Raw genomic sequence first — 20310 nt, 5'->3', positions numbered from 1 at the left:
AACAAAACCTTTTTAATATTCCGTGACCAAACAAAAAATTGTTTAGTATTCCGTGTCAGTACCTGGTAGTTTAGCGCAGAACGTCAGTCAACAAAAACAAGACTTTCTGTTTAATTTGTGACATTAATTACTTTTAAACAAATATTTTATAATAATCCCATTATACTTATGCAGATAATATTAAAAATAAATTAAAGGCATGTTGTGATTTGAGACTACATTTTTATAAAATTATAAAGAAGGTAAGTACAATTTATAGTTTTATTAGATTTGAAAAAATGGAAGTTTCAAGGCGGGGTTAGTAGAACGCAAAAAACTCAATAGTTTTATTCCTTTTTTATCACTTTCTTGTAGCAAAATTAGTTATAACAAGTTTTCTATTAATAACCATACGCTGCTGGAGGTTATAATGTATGTTACATTGTGCAGCTAGAATTCGTAGACTCGTTTTAAAATTAATTATATACATATAAGGCGTTGAACTGGCTAATTGATGCGCTAGATGCTTATTTTGCCATATTATTGTCGCACTTCATAAAATCAATTTGAAACTAGATGTGTGATTTCTATTGCCAATAAAATTTACCAGAACTGTTAACAATTTGTGGTAGGTACTTAATATTGAAAGTGATTTCTATTTTATAGTTGCTAATTTACATTTTCATCTCTTCTTGAATTTCAGTTGAGATTATTGGATTAATTTGAAAGTTTTAGTGATAACTGTAAGAATATTGTAGTTTCTCAAGTTTTCTTTGAGAAATTGACACACTTGTAGGTGTTATTAACAAGTGAAATTGTATTTATTTTTATAAGTATAGTAGTATGATCAGATTTTTCCATATAAGAATAAAAATAGAATTGATAAACATAACAAAAACTCAATTTTCAAATATTAGGTATTAATTACTAGCAAATATTAAATTTGAAATTTCAAAAAGTGAAATACTCTTTCAATAGAATATATTTTCTGCATGACAAACTGACTCAAGGAAGTCTTGTAAGTATATTTATATTTTTTTTACATAATAAACACATATCTTTATTGCATTGCATAATTTAATGAGTGTATTTGTTGATGCCAATAAATTCCATGTAATGTTTGAATTATAATATAGTATCTAGTGTTAGCTTCATAATGTTTATATAATATTTATTCAATCTAACGAGAAATTTTTTTTCATTTTACAGATATATAGAAATTGTATAATATTATACAAATAAAATTAATTACTTCCGACTATCAATCTGTGATCATATATTTATAATTATGAGAATTGTCTTCTATGATTTCACTTGATATATTTTTTATAGCTTATCACAATGTTAAAACTTGTTAATAGATGTTTAAATATTTGTTTCGTCCTGACACCATGATTCAATTATCGCCCTTAACATATTCATTTTTGCTTTAATACATTTTACTTTAAATACATTGTAAATATATCTTTCAGGTAAATCTAGATGGACAATTACGCTTTGGATCCATATGAACAGCAGTTGCTGAAAGTATTCAACAGCCACGATCGAGATAACTGTGGTAGTTTAGACAAAGATGGCCTCATTCAGCTTTGTCAAACCCTCCAATTAGATGAACATGGTCTAGATCTAGTCAACTGCCTTTTAAAAGACAAATGTTCTAGAGTTAATTTCACAGATTTCAAAGATGCATTATTGGCTCTTTTAGGAAATATTCAGAATAACAAATCTTCAGTTAATGAAGATGATAAGAATATTAAATCTTCTCCAGAACGCGAGGTTTCTCCAAAATTTGTTTATGGTTCAAAAAAGTATGGTAGAAGATCTAGACCAAGGAATGATGATGTACATAAAATTATCAATGAAGATGAAAAACCTTTAAATGTTTCTGTGCAAAGATCAAACTCTAACAGTGAAGTATCTTCAAAAAAGAGAAAAACTAACTATAGACTCCAAAGATGCACATCTTTACCAAACAATAACGATTTGGTTATCAGCGACATAGAATCTAAAAATTCACTTTCAAATGAAACTGAGTTAGTTTGTACTGAGGAAATGCTTCGTGAAGCTTGGAAGAAACTTGGTGTTGGCAAGGATGGTTATTTGAACCAAACTGAGCTTATATTAGTTTGTGACGCTATAGGCTTGCATAAATTGGCAGACGGTGTGATACGTCAATTATCAGATAAATTAACTATTAACCATGATCATAAAATCAGTTTTCAAGAACTTTTAACTATTTTACAACAAGATGACACTTGGTTTGAAGTCTTGAATCAAACTATAGTCACTAAGGATGCTGAATTAGGTACTATAATTGTTTTAAAAATATTGCTATTGATCATTAATTAAAATTTCAATTCCAGATGGCACCATAATTCATAAATCCAATGAAGGCCTTTTTCCAGACTCCCGTACTTTCCATCTAGTAACTCTAGGTCCTGACGGTAATGGAATGATAAATACAGAAGTTTTAATAGAAATGTGGGAGAGTGTTGGAGTTCATTCACCAAAGGAACTTTTACATGAACTAGGTTTTAATTGTAGAAGAGTTAACATTTTGGATTTGGCTGATGTTTTGGAGAAACAAATCAAAGGAATCACGGAAGCAACAAGGAGTGAATTTCAAAGTCCACATGTTGCATTACTGCAGGTATATACAAAATCTAGATATTCATCTGTTTATAAGACTGTTACAATTTTAAGGCGTTTCAGCTTATTTAGAGTATGCTCGTCATTTTTATTTTAGTCTCATATAATTTTTAATTGTGTTTTCCATTTTAAAGTATTACTTGATTTTCTTAACATCCTCTTAGCTTTTCTTAGAAGCAATTATAGAAATGTATAATCTTGTACAGCTAGAAGTTTTATTATTTTGTTTTTCAGGCCAGTTTGATTCTATACCAATCTGAAATAAAAACATTCAAGAATCTTTTGGAGCAAATGCACGCTGAACGAGAAAAGTTAAAATGTCATGTATCGGATGCCAACAACAGAGCTACACTTCTTGCACAAGAAGTAGATGACAACCATTCTCGAATGGAGCAAAATACCCTCAACCAAGTGAAACTGTTGGAGCAACGACATACAGAAATCTTGAAGGAATTAACTGTACAATTTACCAAAGACAAAGATCAACTAACAAGCATCAATCAAAGTTTAGAGAATAGAATATCGACATTAGAACAGGAAGTCCATAAACTGAAACATGATCTTATAGTAGCTCAGAAGTATTCGATCAATGTTGAGAAAGACAACCAAAAACTGTTGTCGAAAATTTCAGAATTGGAAAGAGATAGAAATTTATTGACCAATCAGATCGAGGTGCTGGAATGCGAAAAACAGAAATTCAACGAGATCGAACAGGAGGAGAATAAACTGTTACTAACGAAATTGACAACGTTGCAAATGCAAAATGCACAGCTGAAGGATAAAAATGACGAAATGGTTTCAGAAATTGAAACTTTGTCTAATCAGGTAAAATAAAAAAAATTACAAATTACTTAATCAAATAAATAAGAAAGTTTTACAAGCAATTCATCTATTGTTGTCATACAGGGTAATGAAATAATTAGGGGGATCATATAAGAATGCTGTGATGTGGCAACTGTTTATTATATAAACTTGAAGTACTAAAGTAGCAAAAAAATAAATATATATATAGTTCAAGGTGTCATGTATTTAGAATTCAGAATGTTTCACAACTTTTTAAAATTATTCAATGTGTCCAATAATTAAGTTTGTGTAATATACTTTCCATAATGTCCATCGGCATGCAAAAATTGGCCTATTTCAGCATTAAAATTAATTGTAAATAAAGGAGGTAAACTTTTAGTTAGTGTGTAAAATTTTTTCCAATTTTTCATATAATACATTTATCTACACGTTATCATTTCAGATTAATAAACTTTTGCATATATGAGATTTATTTTCCATTGTATTTTATTTGTGAATTAGATTTTTTGACATATATACTGAAATAAAGGACCGATGGATGATTTATTATATATTTTTTTTATTAAAAGCTGTAACTTTTAAATAGTAAAATATATTAAAGAAAAACTTGCTCATAATAGAAGCATTCAATGTTCCACCAACCCATCTTAGATGCCACTAAAATCCATTCGATGAAATAAGAGAAAATTGTGAATTTGTTTAAAGAATCAAATGAGAGTTTTTTAATAAAAATGTGTTGAAATTATATTTAAATAGACAAAACCAGCATTCAGATTAAAGTCTTATATTCACTCTATGCCACATATTGAGGATCACAGACTAAGAATATGGCATTAAAGCACTAAACCTGACAAATTTTTTCATGTACACACATATTCAATTTAAAAATTCCAAACTATTATGTATAAGCTTCAACTATCTGGACTTTTTATTTAAAAGTTGTAACAATATCTAATGTCATAACATATATGGTTATCAAAATTCGATAAATCGATAGTATAGTACGAGTTAAATGTAGAGGCTGCGTAAATAAAAAATTAAACTTGTTTTAAGTGAAGTTGAAATTCAAACTATTTTATAACGGATATTTACTCCAAAATCAACAAATGAAAAATCTTTGAATAAATATTGGACAGAATTGTGAATCTAAAACATTGTCAAATCCTCTGAAATAGATGAAAAAAATTTCATTCAGAAAATTATATTATTAGGTTATATATACTTCACTCATATTAAAATTTAATTTATTAATTAACCAATCAATATTCAACATCATTCACAACAACTTAGTCTAACCTAACCTTTAAAAATTTGATGTCATTCATGATCTAACCAATGAAAATTAATTTGAATGTTGATTTTTGAAATTGATAAATTCGATGTTTTTTTTAAGTATCAACAAAATTCAAAACTTAACCAATTAATTGGAAATAATTCTTATACTTTTATACATATTTTTATATTGTATTTAACTGTAATTTCACTCCCAGGCGTTGAATACATAAATAATCGAAAGCTCGGCAATATATTAGAGTTAGTACACTCTACTGTTACTTGATATGCTTAGGAAAGTATTTCGTCCAATGTCAATGATAATTATTATGAAATAATAATATTTATTATAAATTATAAATATATATCGTTTAATATTTAAATGATGCAAAGGTGGCAAGCATGCGAATGAAAGTGTCTAGTACACCGACGACCGTCAACACGTTAGACCAATCGATGGAGGAAAACATTTCGATAATCTACGAAGGCGTCGGACTCGGTGCTAAGCGTAGGAGCGACTACTCGCCTTCTAAGGACAATCACTTATATGGAAGCGGTAAGTCCATTGTTATAATTTTTTTTTACCCAAGGTTTAATTTCTTTTAGTTGGTAGTCGTCGGTGATACGGTGTAGTTATTAAAATTTGTGCGATAATAAGGATTTACGGTCAATTAACTTACGAATGAACTACTTGGTTTAATTTCTAATTTATAATGTGCAAGTACAGGGATGAATTAAAAAAAACGTTATACTTCGGTTTGTTCATTTAATTAATCGGTCGAATTATGACTAATACGCGGAAATTGCTTGGTTGCATGAACACATTTCCATTGTTGAAAAAAAGGAGGAAGTATAAACTTTTTGAAAACTCTTCATTGGAGAGAAAGAGAAGTTTCAGTCGTCCATCAATAGGTAGTTAATTTTTTTGTTAATTAGTGTATTTCAAAAAAGGTATTGATCTGTTGACACATATTGGGATCACAGTGTAAAACTATGGCATTAAAACACTAATTCTTATAGTATACTAACTGACCCTACAAACACATATGTTAAATTCAAAAATTCCAAATTTTTATGTATAAGCTTCAACTATCTGGACTTTTAATTTAAAAACAATAACAATATCTAACGTCATAACATATATGGTTATCAGAATTCGATAAATCGATAGTATAGTACGAGCGAAGTTAGATGTAGAGGTTGCCTAAATAAAAAATTCAAATTGAATCTAGGATCATTGTAATTTTAGACTTTATTTTTTGGTGTTAACTATATATTTTTGTGTAAAATGGTTTTCGGTACCAACTGAAACTCCTATCATTCGACTCGGAACATTCAGGAACCATCTATTGACGATACTCTGGAGAGTATTTATTGTGAGAGATCTTCTAGCCATATTCTCTTCATTCTTCTCTTTGCTATTCATTGTTGTGGTCATTGGATCGATGTTTGTATCTTGTGAAAAAATTATTTATCACATCTTTGATTAGTGGGATCTTCAGATCGTTATTAATTGTTTGGTTAGTAACGTACCAGGGGGCTCTACTCAGCATATGGAATGTTTTGGATCGGAATGTTTGGAGTATTTTCGTATTTGGAGATTTACTGCAGCCCTATAGTTCTGTTCCATACGACCAGATTGGTATGAATATAATTTTGTAGATGAGCAATTTATTTTCGAGTCTTAGTTGAGACCTTTTGTTGAGTAGTATTATTTTGAAACACCAATTAATGTAAATGTTAAAATATATATAAAAGAAACACAAATGTATACACCTCAAGTTGTATATTACATAATTTGTTATTTAATAGTACATATCGACTTCCCTTTGTATTTAAAATTGTAGATATAAATCTAAAGGTCATCTGGTCGATCATGAAATCATTCCGTTTTTTTTTTCACAAATCGAATTATTCTAAAATAATTTTTTCAACTAAATGTATTAGATCATGTAATTCGAGTTCATCTTATACATAGCTTGATCCTTATTTCTCATTAGCATACTGGTAATAACAAAGAAGGAGAAAACATAATCAAGGCCGAGTTACTTTAGATATTTTAACAGATATTCGACTGTTGAGTTGAGTTAGCTTTGTGTGACAAAAAGGCGGTGGGTAGAATGTAACAAAAACGTGGTTGTATTTATATTTTTGTGTATAATTGCAGTTACATGTTCAGAGATGTATAAATCATTGGAGATATTTTTGTTTAAAGGTAAAATTTTAGTTTTAATAAATTTATATTAAATGCATATCCTGCAAATGATCTTATGTGATAATATACATGTAAAGGATATTGCACAAGCATTAACATACCTTGACATTTTAACTGTTTGTTAAACCTTTTTCTAAAAATATTGAATGTTTTATTAATAATTGAATATAAATAAAATTGAACAGCTCATTATTGATATTCGAAGTTAACCTCAAACATATATTTATTCATTTCCAATTTTATATACTCACATATGTATAATCACAAGGGTTGACAAATAACATAATGTATGGATTTAGGGTTAGGTATACACTGCGACCCAAAGGATCTACTGTGTCCCCCTTTCTTGCTGCGATACTGGAGAACCCACTCCTAAAATGTCTTGAATGTGGGATGGCTTTAATTGCCAAAGATCTTCATCTTCTATAAGTATAGTGCTCTTGAGTTCCTCACATTTCGAGAGAATATGGATAGAGGTTTCGTCTTCTACAACAAAATCTGCACGCAGCATTATCTGTTAAGTCTAGCGTCTTCAGATGTCCATTGAAGCGATAGTATCTAGATAGAACTCCTGCTAGTATTCATATACTTTGGCTGATACATTCAGCAGATCTTCTCTGGTTATAGTTTTCCAGAAGAGTCTTTGCCTGTCTCAGTTTCTGTAGGTTGTCTCAATAGTTGGTTTTGCTCTTATCTATCTTCTTTTCCAATGCTTTCTCCATGGTTCTGTGGCTGATACCACGAAAGGGTTCGGGTCCCATGAAGGGATTGTCTGCTTTGGGTTTTATGATATTGGAGCCTAGAGCTCTAATGGCAGCTTAGCTATTGGACAGGATTATGATCTCCTGTTCGCAGAATCTAGATTGAACTGGACACATTGTTTAATTGCATAAATTTTTGCTTGGTGCGCTGTCCAAGCTTCCAGAGTGTTTGATTCTGGGCCCCTATTCCAGATCCATCCGAATACCATTTAATGGCATTTCTATTCATTTCTTGTATCCCACTTGCTTTTAAAAATTATTATTGAAACGAATTTTTTCTCAAAGCTAAACTTTTTCGATACAACGTCCTGAGGCATGACATAATGGTAATGAGCACGCAATCGGTTATCAGTCACCAAAGAATCAGCTCTTGCACCTCAGAGATATTACGAGAAATCAGGATATTAGAGAAAAACTAGTAATTATGAAGTGGTAAGATGGTTTAGACAACGAAACAAAGTTGGAGAGATCAGATGAACAAAATGAGCAAAAACCAGATACCGAACAAGCGAAATCAAAGAGATTAGAGTTGTAGGTCAGCATTTCAAGAAAACCTCAGGAATAGGCTAAATATTCGGAATAAAAGAGTACAGTTCCCTATTAAAATAAAATGAAAAAGGCAAAGACACTTCCTGGTTATTCTGAATATAAAATTTCAAGACTACTTTCGCTAGTAAAATTAACTTATAATTTGTTATTTGGCTGTAACTTCTATAAGAGAAACTCTTTTACTGACTTGATTTTATTATCGCCAATTGGTATTGATACTTCGATAAATTTTCGCCAAAATTACTGAATTGAATTTATTGTTGCCAAAAATTCCTACCAGCAATGTACTTTCGTACTTTTTTAGGATTCATAAGGACTTATCAATACGTTTTACTTCTGTACAGAACATGTAGATTTAATACAATGAATTAAATACTCATTTTCAAATCATCTTATGTAAATATGCAACCTAGTTCTGTAGCTAATTAAAAATTAACCCTTATGAATGCCAAAATCATAGCATTCCACCCCTAAACAATGTACTGTAGCCATAGTGTTATTTTAAGAAGACTTCTCACAAGTGCAAGTGGTACAGAGATCCTGAGAGGCCAATGGTTGATTTTTAAAGCATTACTGTATCGAGAAACGGTAAGGAATCCAAGTTTAGAGCCGAGGTAGTGTAGCTGCTGCAAATTAGGACCGATTTTTGAGACAAGTGACAATAAAAAATAAATTTGGTGTGCCTGAAACTGGTTCTTCATTAATTCCATCACAAAAGAGTGAATAAAACATTTGTCCAATACTGCATACAACCGAGGTATGCTTATGGTGATGCCTCAGTAATAATATGGGGTGAAATTGATATGGTGAGCCATAGAGACATGATGGTTGTCATAATGCACAAGGGTACATTAATAATGTATTAAAACCACAAGGTGTACCTTGATTGTACTCTTTAAGGAAGAACATTTCCTCTTTGTTCATATTTTATACATTTTTTTGTCAAATATTTATATTTCCTACAGTAGTGATTGAAATTGAAAGATATTCATAAAGAAATTTGGTCAAATTAATTGCTATTCGAAGCTGAGTCTTAATTTTGAAGTTTCCAAAAAACTAATAAAAATAGTTGAAATATTTAACATGAATTTTAGTAAAATGTTACTAATATGTTGATTTCAAATTTTTTTAAAGGTATTGAAATTCAATTTAAAAAATTAGAATCCAGGAAAGTTTGTCTTTTGAAGGAATAATTCGTTTAGAATAGTTTTTCTTTATACATTGAAGAAAAATTTGAAAAGGGTGATATAAGGTCAGATTCATTAGTAAAATTTAGTTTCAAACTACACTACTTTCAAACGTGGAGCCATCTGTCAACACTAAAAACTATTTCGAGAATCAGCAGCAGCATTATTCTGTGCAGCTGTAAGACCATGATCATAAAAAATGTTAACCAATATTGTCAAAGCACAATAAGAAGCAAAATCATTTTTCTTTTTGTTTCAGCTGATGGCAGTCCGAGATTAGGAAAAATTCGTAAATATCACAGCAAAAATCAAGACAATTATGAAATTCCATTCACTTCAAGCGAAAGCGGATTTGATACAGAAGCGGATTGTCCGGATTCTCCTCTCTCGATTTCCACCAACGAAAACGAAGAAGTTACCAGGTTACAATCGAAAGTAGCTTTCTTGGAATATATTTTGAAACAAAATGGTATACCTGTACCTGACAGCCAGTGTGAGGTTAGTAATATTGAATCTTGAAGTTTTGTTGTACCTGAATTAAGCATGTGAAAAATAGAAATGATTAGAATTAATAACACTTTTGGTATTGTTTAGGCAGACTGCATAGATTGATTTATATGCTTTACAAAATTTTACAATGGTATAGTCTGTGAAACTATTTGTACAATTAATAAAAATCACCAAAAATTCGTAATTAATACTGGGCCCCTTACAAATATAAAATAGCTGGTCTATTTCATAGTTTTATCTCATTGACAAAAAATTCATTTGTGAAATTGTTTGTATGTTGATCTAAACTAAAAAAAATATATTTCATTCCCATTATAGAAGCGAATCATTTAAAAGAGCATTTTCGGGGAAAACCGGTTCTCAAATAAATGACAAAATTATTTATATTTGTTACATATTCCTATCTTTTTAGTTATTTTCAATTGGACAAAGTAAATTTTTTCTAGTCTAACAATTATATATATTTACAATACTAAATGTCTTTAAAGCCCATAATTTATTTTTCTTTTCTAATTGGTCTTCAACTGATTTCACAATTCTTCTCCACAGGTTGCGATTCTGTACTTTTGCACTCCAATTCGATTCAATCTCTCTAATATCCTTTAAAACTCCGCCCAACCATTTTTTTCTTTGGTTTTCCCCTCCTTATACCCCTTTTCCCTTCTTCAATGACCCTTTTTGCATCTTTTTAGTCTTTGGGTTTTTATGTATCTTATTATTGGTATTTATACAAATCTTTCAGTTCTTCGTTAATTCTTTTTCTCCAAAGTTATCCATTAATTTTCCTCCAAAAATTTTCCTAGGCACCTTTCTTTTCCACATAACAATTTTTGTTTTGACTGTCTTTGTTAAAACCCACGTTTCACTTCCTTATGTACCTATTGGTAGTATTTTTGTACGGTATGTTCTAATTTTGGCCGCTCTAGATAACTCCTCGGATCTTATCAACTTACATAATGATCTCATGGTTCACAATTCTTCTCCCTGGGTTGGGATGTTACTCTTTGGGCTTTTATGTATCTTGTTATTAATTGGTATTTATACCAATCCTTCAGTTCTTAGTAAGTTCTTCTTCTTCAAAGTCCTCCACTAAGCTTTATTACATAACTTTCTGATCTCACCAATTATCTTTCGATTGGAAATAATTAATGCTTTTGTTAAAACTAATAGAATCATTTTTTTGTAATTACCTGACAGATAATTTTGTTTATTAGTTCAGTAATTTTACAATCACACCACAAATACAAAGTTAAAGACACTGTTTACGCTATCACTACACCAATACTCATAATTACACTGTCTGTTTCGATAACCAAATTATTGTAATATTTTCCGTATTTATTTACACTCTTTCTATTTGTGGGGTGAAGTAATAAACACTTTTTTTCGTTCTTAATTTATTTAAACACTTAACTAACTTATAATAATTCACTTATCACTATCACTTAAATAATTTATATAAATTCTTCGATTACTTTGCTAATTCGTTATGTTTACTACGACTATTTATTATATACTGAACTAAACTGCTCTACATAAACTCCCTATATATGTATCACAAAAGAATTATAATAGTTCTGGAAAAATAAACAAACAAAACAAAGTAAATGAACCGCCTGCTGTAATAAAGAGTTATATCCGCCGAAATTTATAATTCCAAGTATTTACATCGTACATCACAGTTTGCCGCCTTCGCCGAATTTAGAATTCAACCAAATCCAGGCAGGGCCGGCTCCAGATTCGTAACATCTTCTTCGGATATTGAAGGTAGACTTTAAACCAGTTTACTCTTCTAATATTCGATAAATACAGTTCTCTCTCTTCTTCAAATGCCTGTACAGTTTACTCTGAAGACTATAATTTGGTTATCAAAACGCGCAGCGGACAGTCAAGTGTAAGTGTTTGCGTAGTGGTACCCTACACTGTGGTACTGTCTGGTACACTATTAGTAAACAAGCATTAATGATTTTCCCACAACTACATAGTAAGAAGATGTTTTTGATTGTGAGGTTTATTAGAATAGTTTACAACTACTATTTCTAGTTTTTTCTAGCCCCAAATTATGGTTGTCTAAAAAAAATTCACATATATTCCCTAAAAATAACAATTCATCAATATCTACACCTAATTAAACTCACTGTAACATGTGAAACAGATTTTTTTGTATTTTCGATTTTTTTTTTATTAATTTTTGTATCTTATTGGAATGGTTGCACTAAGAGCTTTTAATTTTGCGTTAACATAATTTTGTGTTAGTGGAGAAGCTGAAGAATTTTTAGCCAGCCAGTGATTATTTTTTTCATATGCTGTGATCAAATCAGTATTATCGTTACCTTTTTTCTTATTTGTTGTTGCTCTAGTGCTGTCATTCTGAAGCTTCTCCATAAATGATTTTTCTTTAAATTTTGACTAATTTAAGCATGTTTTTGCGATTAGATTTGTTAATAAAATGTTTGTATATAATTGTTGTTTTATTTATGGAGAAGCTTCTTTTAATAATATAGCTCTTGATTGAAATAATAAGAGATTTTTTAATGGTATCGGAGTAATACCAGTCCCCACATATACAAATCGTATTTGGCTCCTTTAAAAAAATAAAGACGTGGATATGTATACAAAATAGCAACGGAATCTATCCATTTTGATTTCGATAACCATGTGATCGTCTTCAGAGACTGAAGTTGAACTGTTTACATTCAATCTCTGAAGACGATGACTTCAGACAGTGTAATTATGAGTGTTTGTGTCGTGTAAACAGTGTGTTCATTAACGGTTCCAAAAATTCGAATTTAGATATCTTGAACTGTTGATAACTGTCTTGTATGTATACTTAAATTTGACTTGACTTAATTGTCAGTAAAGGAATTTCAAAATTCTGTAATTATCTTTTTGTCAGTCATATATGACATAATGACATTAAAAACCTATGTTTGGGTCATTACTTGTTTCGAATCTATGCTCCGGGATGAATTAAAATTAAAAATACTGCCCCTAATGGTAAACTAATAACCTAAAAAATTTAAATTACATGAAAATGATACCAAAGCCTTAAAATTACAAGTTTCTTTATAGATTCAAAGTTTTCCTCATTCTAATACTTACAAAATTCGATGATATGTCACCAACAATGTGTTAGGAATGTTACTCCATACTTACCTGGTAAGGGTGAAAGAAAATCTGTAGAGGATATTAAAGACAAAGTGTATAATTGATCATTGGATAAAGGACGACTACTTTTTTTGTCGAAAGAAACCATCCAAAAGAGGAGCTCATACCAAAGCCTTATATTAATATTTTTCTAAATATATTCACATTTTTATCCTCACAGAATTCGATTATATGTAAACCACAATGTATTAGGGATGATTCACCCTAGCCAGGTAAGGGTGAAGCAACATCTGTAGAAGATATTACAGGCTAATGGACTTTTCGAAAACTATAACCAGGAGTTAGGTAGATCACCCATCGTCTGATTGAGGATCCTAATCCAAAACTAGATTCATATTAAAATTTTAAGTGGATATTTCAAATTTAAAACATGATCTACACGAGAACTTTTTTTTTCTTTACTTTTCTATGTCTTAATTCAATTATAACCACTCACGTGGATTTTGAACTAGAGTTTAATACTAAGAAGCTATTTTTATGCTGAAATGGGGCCGAATTTACTTATTTACTATTTCTTTGAAAATCGTCAAGGGCAAGCAATTTCCGTAGACGGTGTTGCTTCACAAGCATGGTTGCAGCAAGATGGCGCCACGCCACACACTGCTAGGGATACCATGACGCAGCTTCGTGATTTCTTCCCTAGAAAATTGATAAGCCGTTTCGGTGACATTCTTTGGCCACACAGGTCCCCGGATCTTACCCCCATGAACTTTTTTCTGTGGGTGTATCTCAAAAGTAGAATGTACGAAACAATCTCGACACGATACGGCCAACATTTGGTCGATGTAATTTTAAAAAAATAAAACCTGCATTTGTCGACCTTATATTGATTAAAACGTTAGAAATGTTTATTATGTTCTTTATTTTTTTGTTATATAGATCTTAAATCCATCGGACACCCATATATGTATGGAAGTAAAATTAGAACGCACCTCGTATTTTATGTTAATGACATATCTTTGAAGAGATCTGAAATCTGATAATTTTTAAAGTAAACACTCGCCACATACTTTTATCTATTGAGAAAAAACAGAATTCAATACTTTTTGTTTACATAAATAATTATCAGTTTCAAGGTGATTGATGAGATCACTGGTGGTCGAAATTCGGGTTCAGACAAAATTTTTAGTTTATTGACGTGCGAGATTATCGAAGCTGGTTTGGTCTATATTTTTGTTTACAAGTTTCCATGGTTTCTTGGTCCTTTATCAAATATGAAAATCACGTGCGTAAGTTTTTTAAATTATATTATTTCTTATATGCAATTAGAAGGAATTTCATTGTTCTTAGTAAGACCCAATGTTTTCTTTTAACAATTGGAGGTCATAACCTCAAATAATGTTATTTAAGATTTCAGTATATTTCTATTTATTAATGTATTATTCAAAACAAAATAATTATTTATGATTCTTTTCTACACATACAACAAATTTAACTGTAAATATGAGAAATACCAAATTTATAATACTTAAAATTGCAAGTTTACTACGATATTTAAAAATCTTATTTTTATCTGTTAACTTGTACATTGCATTCACTATTTAAAGTTGTTTCACATACATATTGTTAGAATTTCTGGTAAGAACAAAACATTGTTTGACATCGTATAAGGGTTTTTCCATAGCATCATTCCTTCCATTAATCAAAACAAACCCTTTTCTCTTCTTTATAGCTGCCAACCTTCTAAATTGAAGTAAATAAATACCATCAACAAGGAACTAACAACGTTATATTTATAACAAAAGTCAGTTGTACTTTTAATCAGCTGATCTAAATTTACAAAGTAACCATATTTACTTCTGGAATTGTAAATTGCATGCAATAGAAATGATACTAAGCCGATATAATTGCAATTGTGAAACGAATCAATCAGTTGTGCTTCGTCTGCGCATAATTTTGATCAAGATATTTTGCATCTTGCATTGCACGATGGTTTGCTCCATGCCAACCGTTTTTTTTTTCGTCCTCTGTATGTTCAAGAAGACCATACTATAAAAATGAGAGTTTATTGAGGTGCTGATTGAATATGCTGTATTTGATTTTAAATTCTGTTTACAGAACCATCTAGGGCTCTCAAAGGAAAATAAAAACTTTACTTAACCTTGCGTTTAACATTTGCGTAAACCGTCTATAAAATAAAAACTTATCGTACGAGAAGTTTATAAAAGAAATTTGTTTTTTTTTTTAATTTAGTTTTCAGTAGTAAGTCAATCATATTATTTATATATTTTATTTTAAAAAAGTGTATTTATTGACGTTTTCTTTCCATTTTCACAAAAATATCTACACTGAATTATTTACTATCCTTTACTTAACCTTGGGTCAAACTTTTTTTAAATTTAGTTATCAGTAGTAAATCGATTATATTATTAAGTTTTATATATTTGAAAAAGAATGTATTTATTGACGATTCCATTGAAATATTTACAATATATAATTTACTAATACATAGTAAAGTTAAAATAATTCAAATTAACAAAATATTTTGTACATCATTACTTGTACTTCTAACCTATAAGTTCTTGTATGTTCAAAGACGTATGCACTTACATAAATAATTTTTGTCAGACTACATAAACTTTTTAACATCTCTCGTACAAACATAAACATTTTGTTTACTTCCGACTCGCATTTTTGGCAGTGTGTCAAAAATCCTAGACGAAGACAGGTCAGTGTCTGCTTTGAAAAATGCGCGGTTTATAATTATCTGGAATTTACATTCTTGGCGTTAAAAGTTTTTAAATAAATTTTACGTATTTCGCGATTAGAAGTGATATACTGATAACAGATTACACGACGTTTTTTTTTTGTTATAATCGATTAAATATGTCTCCTCAAGTTTTTAAAGTTACTGCCCAAATTAATTTATGTTATAATAGTAAAGAAATTGATGGTTCAACCACAGGGGTATTTATTACTTATTTTATATTATTTTTTAATTCAACCACAAGATTATTATATTTTTATTTTAATATGTTTTTCGATAGTATTGATATTAGTATTTTTGTTGACAGAATTTCGGGGCGAACTGGAGTACGGATCCACTTTATTTAAACAACAAAGTACAAGAATTAGAAAAAATAATAAAATACGTAAAAATAGCGATGAAAATGATGATAGAAACAGATAACGTGAATTGTGATAATATAAAAAAGATTAGCGATAAGATAGAGCAGTCTCTTTTAGATAAAGTCACAAACTCTATAGATTACCCAGAAATTGTGAACGTAGAAAAAGAATACGCTTGCGCTAGTTCGCAAACTGACTTTTTATCGGAGTTTGAGGTTAGAGTGAAACAATTAGAAAATGAAAATGAAGAATTATGTGCTAAATGTGCGGAATTAGAAAACTGCGTGGATCTATTGAAAAATGAATACGAAAAGTGCGAGGATTACTGGCAAAATAAAGTTGACGAAGAAAGGCAGATGTACGAAGTAGAGCAAAAGATCAACAGTGATAAATTAACGGAATTAGTGTTGAAAATAAAAGAATACGAAGAACAATTCGCCGAATCAGATGCGACTGATAGCAGATTACCAACTATAGAAGAAACTTATAATCTCGAAAAACAATTTACCGATTTAGAAGAAGAATTTGAAATTTATAAAGAGGAGACTGAATGTAAATTGATTCAAAAAGACGAAGAAATTGCATTTTTGAAAGAAAAGTTAACAGAATTAGCTTTGAAACATCAAGAAGCTAAAGATGTTGCCGTACAAGTCGAAATAGATATCGAACAGAGTAGAATCTTTAACAAAACTCAAAACCTATCGAGTTATATAGTTGAAAATACGAATTTATATCCAGAAGAAATGGTACCACCTTCACCTCAATCTAATTGCACAAACCATTCTCTATTGTGGAATCAACAACGCGGATCTGAAGAATTATCAGAAAATTGTAAATCCCTTCCGGTCAATTGGAATTTTGATAATAAAACGGAGTCTAATGGACCGTCTACTTCTTGCAGTACTACCAGTTTAGATAAACAGTCTACACCTTGTACTCCTTGTAGACCGAAGAGAACGAAGAAGTATAACAAAAATATTTACAAAAAGAACGTACCTGAAAAACCTGATGAATATAACGAACTGGAACAGCGGGGAAGACAAAAAAGTTATAATAACAACACGAATTTTAATTCTGAACAGAGGATCGTTATACCAATAGGACATTTTCATCGTTTGAATGCAGTAAGAGAAATGTTGGAGAAGAAAGTGAGACATTTGTATATTTGTCTTCAGCAACAGAAGTACTGCAGTGAACAACGTAAGTAAATATATTTTACCTTAAAAGAAATTAAATATTCAAAGTATAGATGAATTAATTGTTCTGATATCATGAGAAATTGTATTCCAAACGTTGGTAATCGTCTATAGTACCAATCCATGATGTTTTAAGATTTATTATTGTCAAAATTATGCAGTTTTGACAAAATTTATTGTTTTTGTGTTTGTACTTTTTCATTATATAATTAAAAATTATGTGAAATATATAACTATTATTTTCATAATTATTTAATAGAAAGTATCGAACACTGATTTAAAAGTCGATATTTCTTTTCTGTTGGACTAAAATGGTGTCTAAGAGTCATACAAGAGACGAAATAAGAAACTAAAAGATCTGGGGATAGAAGTAGTGGCAAAGTAGTATAGTTGGAAAATCCAAATTTGAAATAGTTTTGTCACTTAAAAATGAAGAATAACAAGTCTTGAAGTTTGTCTAGTCATGTTTGAAAGGTTCAAGCCAAAGTACCTTAGCTCTTCAAAGGACATCAGTCTTTGAAATTGAGGCACAACGAACCTATTAGAATGCCTATGATCCTTGACTGCTTAATGACCTAACTATAGACTATAACAAATTTACAAACACATAAATTGAAATAGTTTTGTCACTTAAAAATGAAGACTTAACAACTCTTGAAGTTTGTATAGTCATGTTTAGGAGGTTCAAGCCAAGGTGCCAAATTAGCTCTTCAAAGGACATCATTTTTTGGAAGTTTTAAGTGAGGCAAAACGATCTATTTGAATGCCTGACAGCTGAATGATCTAACTATTTAAAAACAAAATGTGAATAAAACATAACCTAGAAATTGAATTTTTTTCAACATCTATTGAACTATCCTGGATTTATTTTTTTTGACTTATTGTTGAAAAATTAACCACTTTAAATGATTAATTTTATATTTTGCGCATAGTGTACCAAAATGAATCGGCCTTAGGGAGAAGACATCTGCTGAAAATTTGACCCCCATTACATCTTTTATGATTCGCGTTTATTTTTAATTTCAAATTAAATAAAAAAACACCGAAATTCCCCAATAGAATTTTAATAAAATATATACTGTATATCGCTTAAAAATGTTCATTTTATTTAGATCTATCAATTTAAATAGTGTGGTCACTTGTTACATAACTGTTTTACTGTCTTTAGAAGTTTTGAATGAAAATCGACATTCAACTTCACAACACTTTCCACTTCCCCAAAACATGTTTACTATTTCTAAAGATATGAAAAAATAATGACAAATTCGTTATATTAGTGTATGATAATTTATAGTTTGTGTCTATTGATACAATTTTTTATTTTTCTTGTAGGTTTTTGGCATCAGATAAACAGCGAACGGGCCGACGCTTATGCAAAACTCAAATATATACAAGATAAATTAAATCAACAGATCCGTATTAACAAAGATCAAATGGATAAATTAGAAAAAGCCGACATGTTAGTAAAAGAACTGTATGTCGAAAATTCGTACTTAAGTGCCAGCGTTCAGAGGCTCGAACAAAGGCCACACATGATGGCTCATTGTAATTCTAATTCCGTATAGTTACATTCATAATATCGTTTAGTATATTTTTATCCAGTATCTGGATACATGTAATTGATGTATTTCGTAGGGACAAAAAGTCTCATTAATATTCATCGATAAAAATTATTTTCAAAGTTTATAGTGGCCATGTCTATTTTTATTTTGCTATTGGTAATGCTGATTAGACTGTAGGTTCAAATATTATTTTTTATTTATTTAAACAACAAAGTGATATTTTGTAACTTTTTTAGTTTTATGGTATTTTTTCCAAATACAAATCTATTTTTTTATAAAAGAATACAAATTATAACTCCTTTTCATGGCAAATAAGCGAAGGAATTGATTTTACAGCCAATTTTTCACTTAAAGTATAATATTGATGTATTGTAAGTTGATTTGGTTGTTCTAAGAAGCTTCTAGAACTAAAACCACAAATTCCAAACTTGCTGGTAGACAATTTGCACCATTCTATTAGGTACTTTGTTGTTACTCATCTAAATCATAACCATATGGCGAAATATTAATTATTTCGTCTAAGTTATGGAAAAAATATAGTGTACAACACGCGGGGAAATCGGATATTTCCGTACTAGTTGTACAATATATTTTAAATGTACATATTTGAAATTACTATAAAAATCACTTTAAAGTTAAAAATTAAGAATTTTATGTTTATTTAACTAATGTTTTTATTAAACGAATTTCGTTGTTAAATACTTTAGGCGATTGTTATAATGTCAACAAGAATTCCAAAAAAAATATTCTCAAGCATTAAATAATTTTTGGTTAAAAGGACATTCCTACCTAACCTATAGTTGATCTTAGAACAATTGCCTCTTATAACAATCATCCAAAGATATGTGAAATATTGTTAAATTCTAATCAAAAGTGTCATATTAAATTATTAATAAATAATTTTTGCTTTTATTTTTTTTTTATAATTGAAAAATAGTGTTGAAAAACTGCGGTTTCAACCGGCAAGCAAAGCTCAAAGCTCGGACTACAAAAAGACAAGGTTGTAAAAATATTTGTTATAATATATTAAATTGGTACATAATGCAATAAATCCAACAATTTTTTTTGTTTTTCATTAAAGTTATTACTAATGGAATAATTAAGGAATTAACACAATTTGTGGTGAATTTTCAATACTTAATTATAAAATTGTGCCAAGGGAAGATAGAATCAATTTTATTTTACTTAAAATTAGGTGAATATCTCGGAAAATCGACATACCCAGTATATTACTATGTAAAAACTTATAATTTGGCATCTCATTATCAAAATTAATCAACTATTATCAAAATAAAATCCATTTCATTTACATTTTTGCAAATATCTCGATTTCTATGAGTTTTGTGCTATTTGTATTTCTTATACTGTACTGTATTCAATTCTCTACAA

At 29.8% G+C, this 20310-nt stretch overlaps 1 protein-coding gene across 1 annotated transcript; it reads left to right on the top strand.

Annotated features, from left to right (window-relative positions):
* Positions 1-14: 14 nt before the first annotated feature.
* On the top strand, positions 15-19821 carry LOC130901475 (ninein). The gene is made up of 8 exons (XM_057812897.1): positions 15-242; positions 1452-2284; positions 2343-2629; positions 2863-3453; positions 5098-5260; positions 9676-9914; positions 16109-17363; positions 18692-19821. Exons 2-8 carry the CDS (start codon positions 1462-1464, stop codon positions 18922-18924), a joined length of 3591 nt encoding a protein of 1196 aa, XP_057668880.1. The 5' UTR covers positions 15-242; positions 1452-1461; the 3' UTR covers positions 18925-19821.
* Positions 19822-20310: the final 489 nt, after the last annotated feature.

This window comes from Diorhabda carinulata, chromosome X (genome assembly GCF_026250575.1).
Source record: "Diorhabda carinulata isolate Delta chromosome X, icDioCari1.1, whole genome shotgun sequence".
Lineage (NCBI taxonomy): Eukaryota > Metazoa > Arthropoda > Insecta > Coleoptera > Chrysomelidae > Diorhabda > Diorhabda carinulata.
Note: the sequence above shows the minus strand (reverse complement) of the source record. Positions and strands in the feature narration are given on the sequence as shown.

Coding starts and splice junctions, on each gene's coding strand:
- LOC130901475 (XM_057812897.1), top strand. CDS start 1,462: ATGGACAATTACGCTTTGGATCCATATGAACAGCAGTTGCTGAAAGTA. Junction 3,454..5,097: donor TTGAAACTTTGTCTAATCAG/GTAAAATAAAAA, acceptor AATGATGCAAAG/GTGGCAAGCATGCGAATGAA. Junction 17,364..18,691: donor GAAGTACTGCAGTGAACAAC/GTAAGTAAATAT, acceptor TTTTTCTTGTAG/GTTTTTGGCATCAGATAAAC.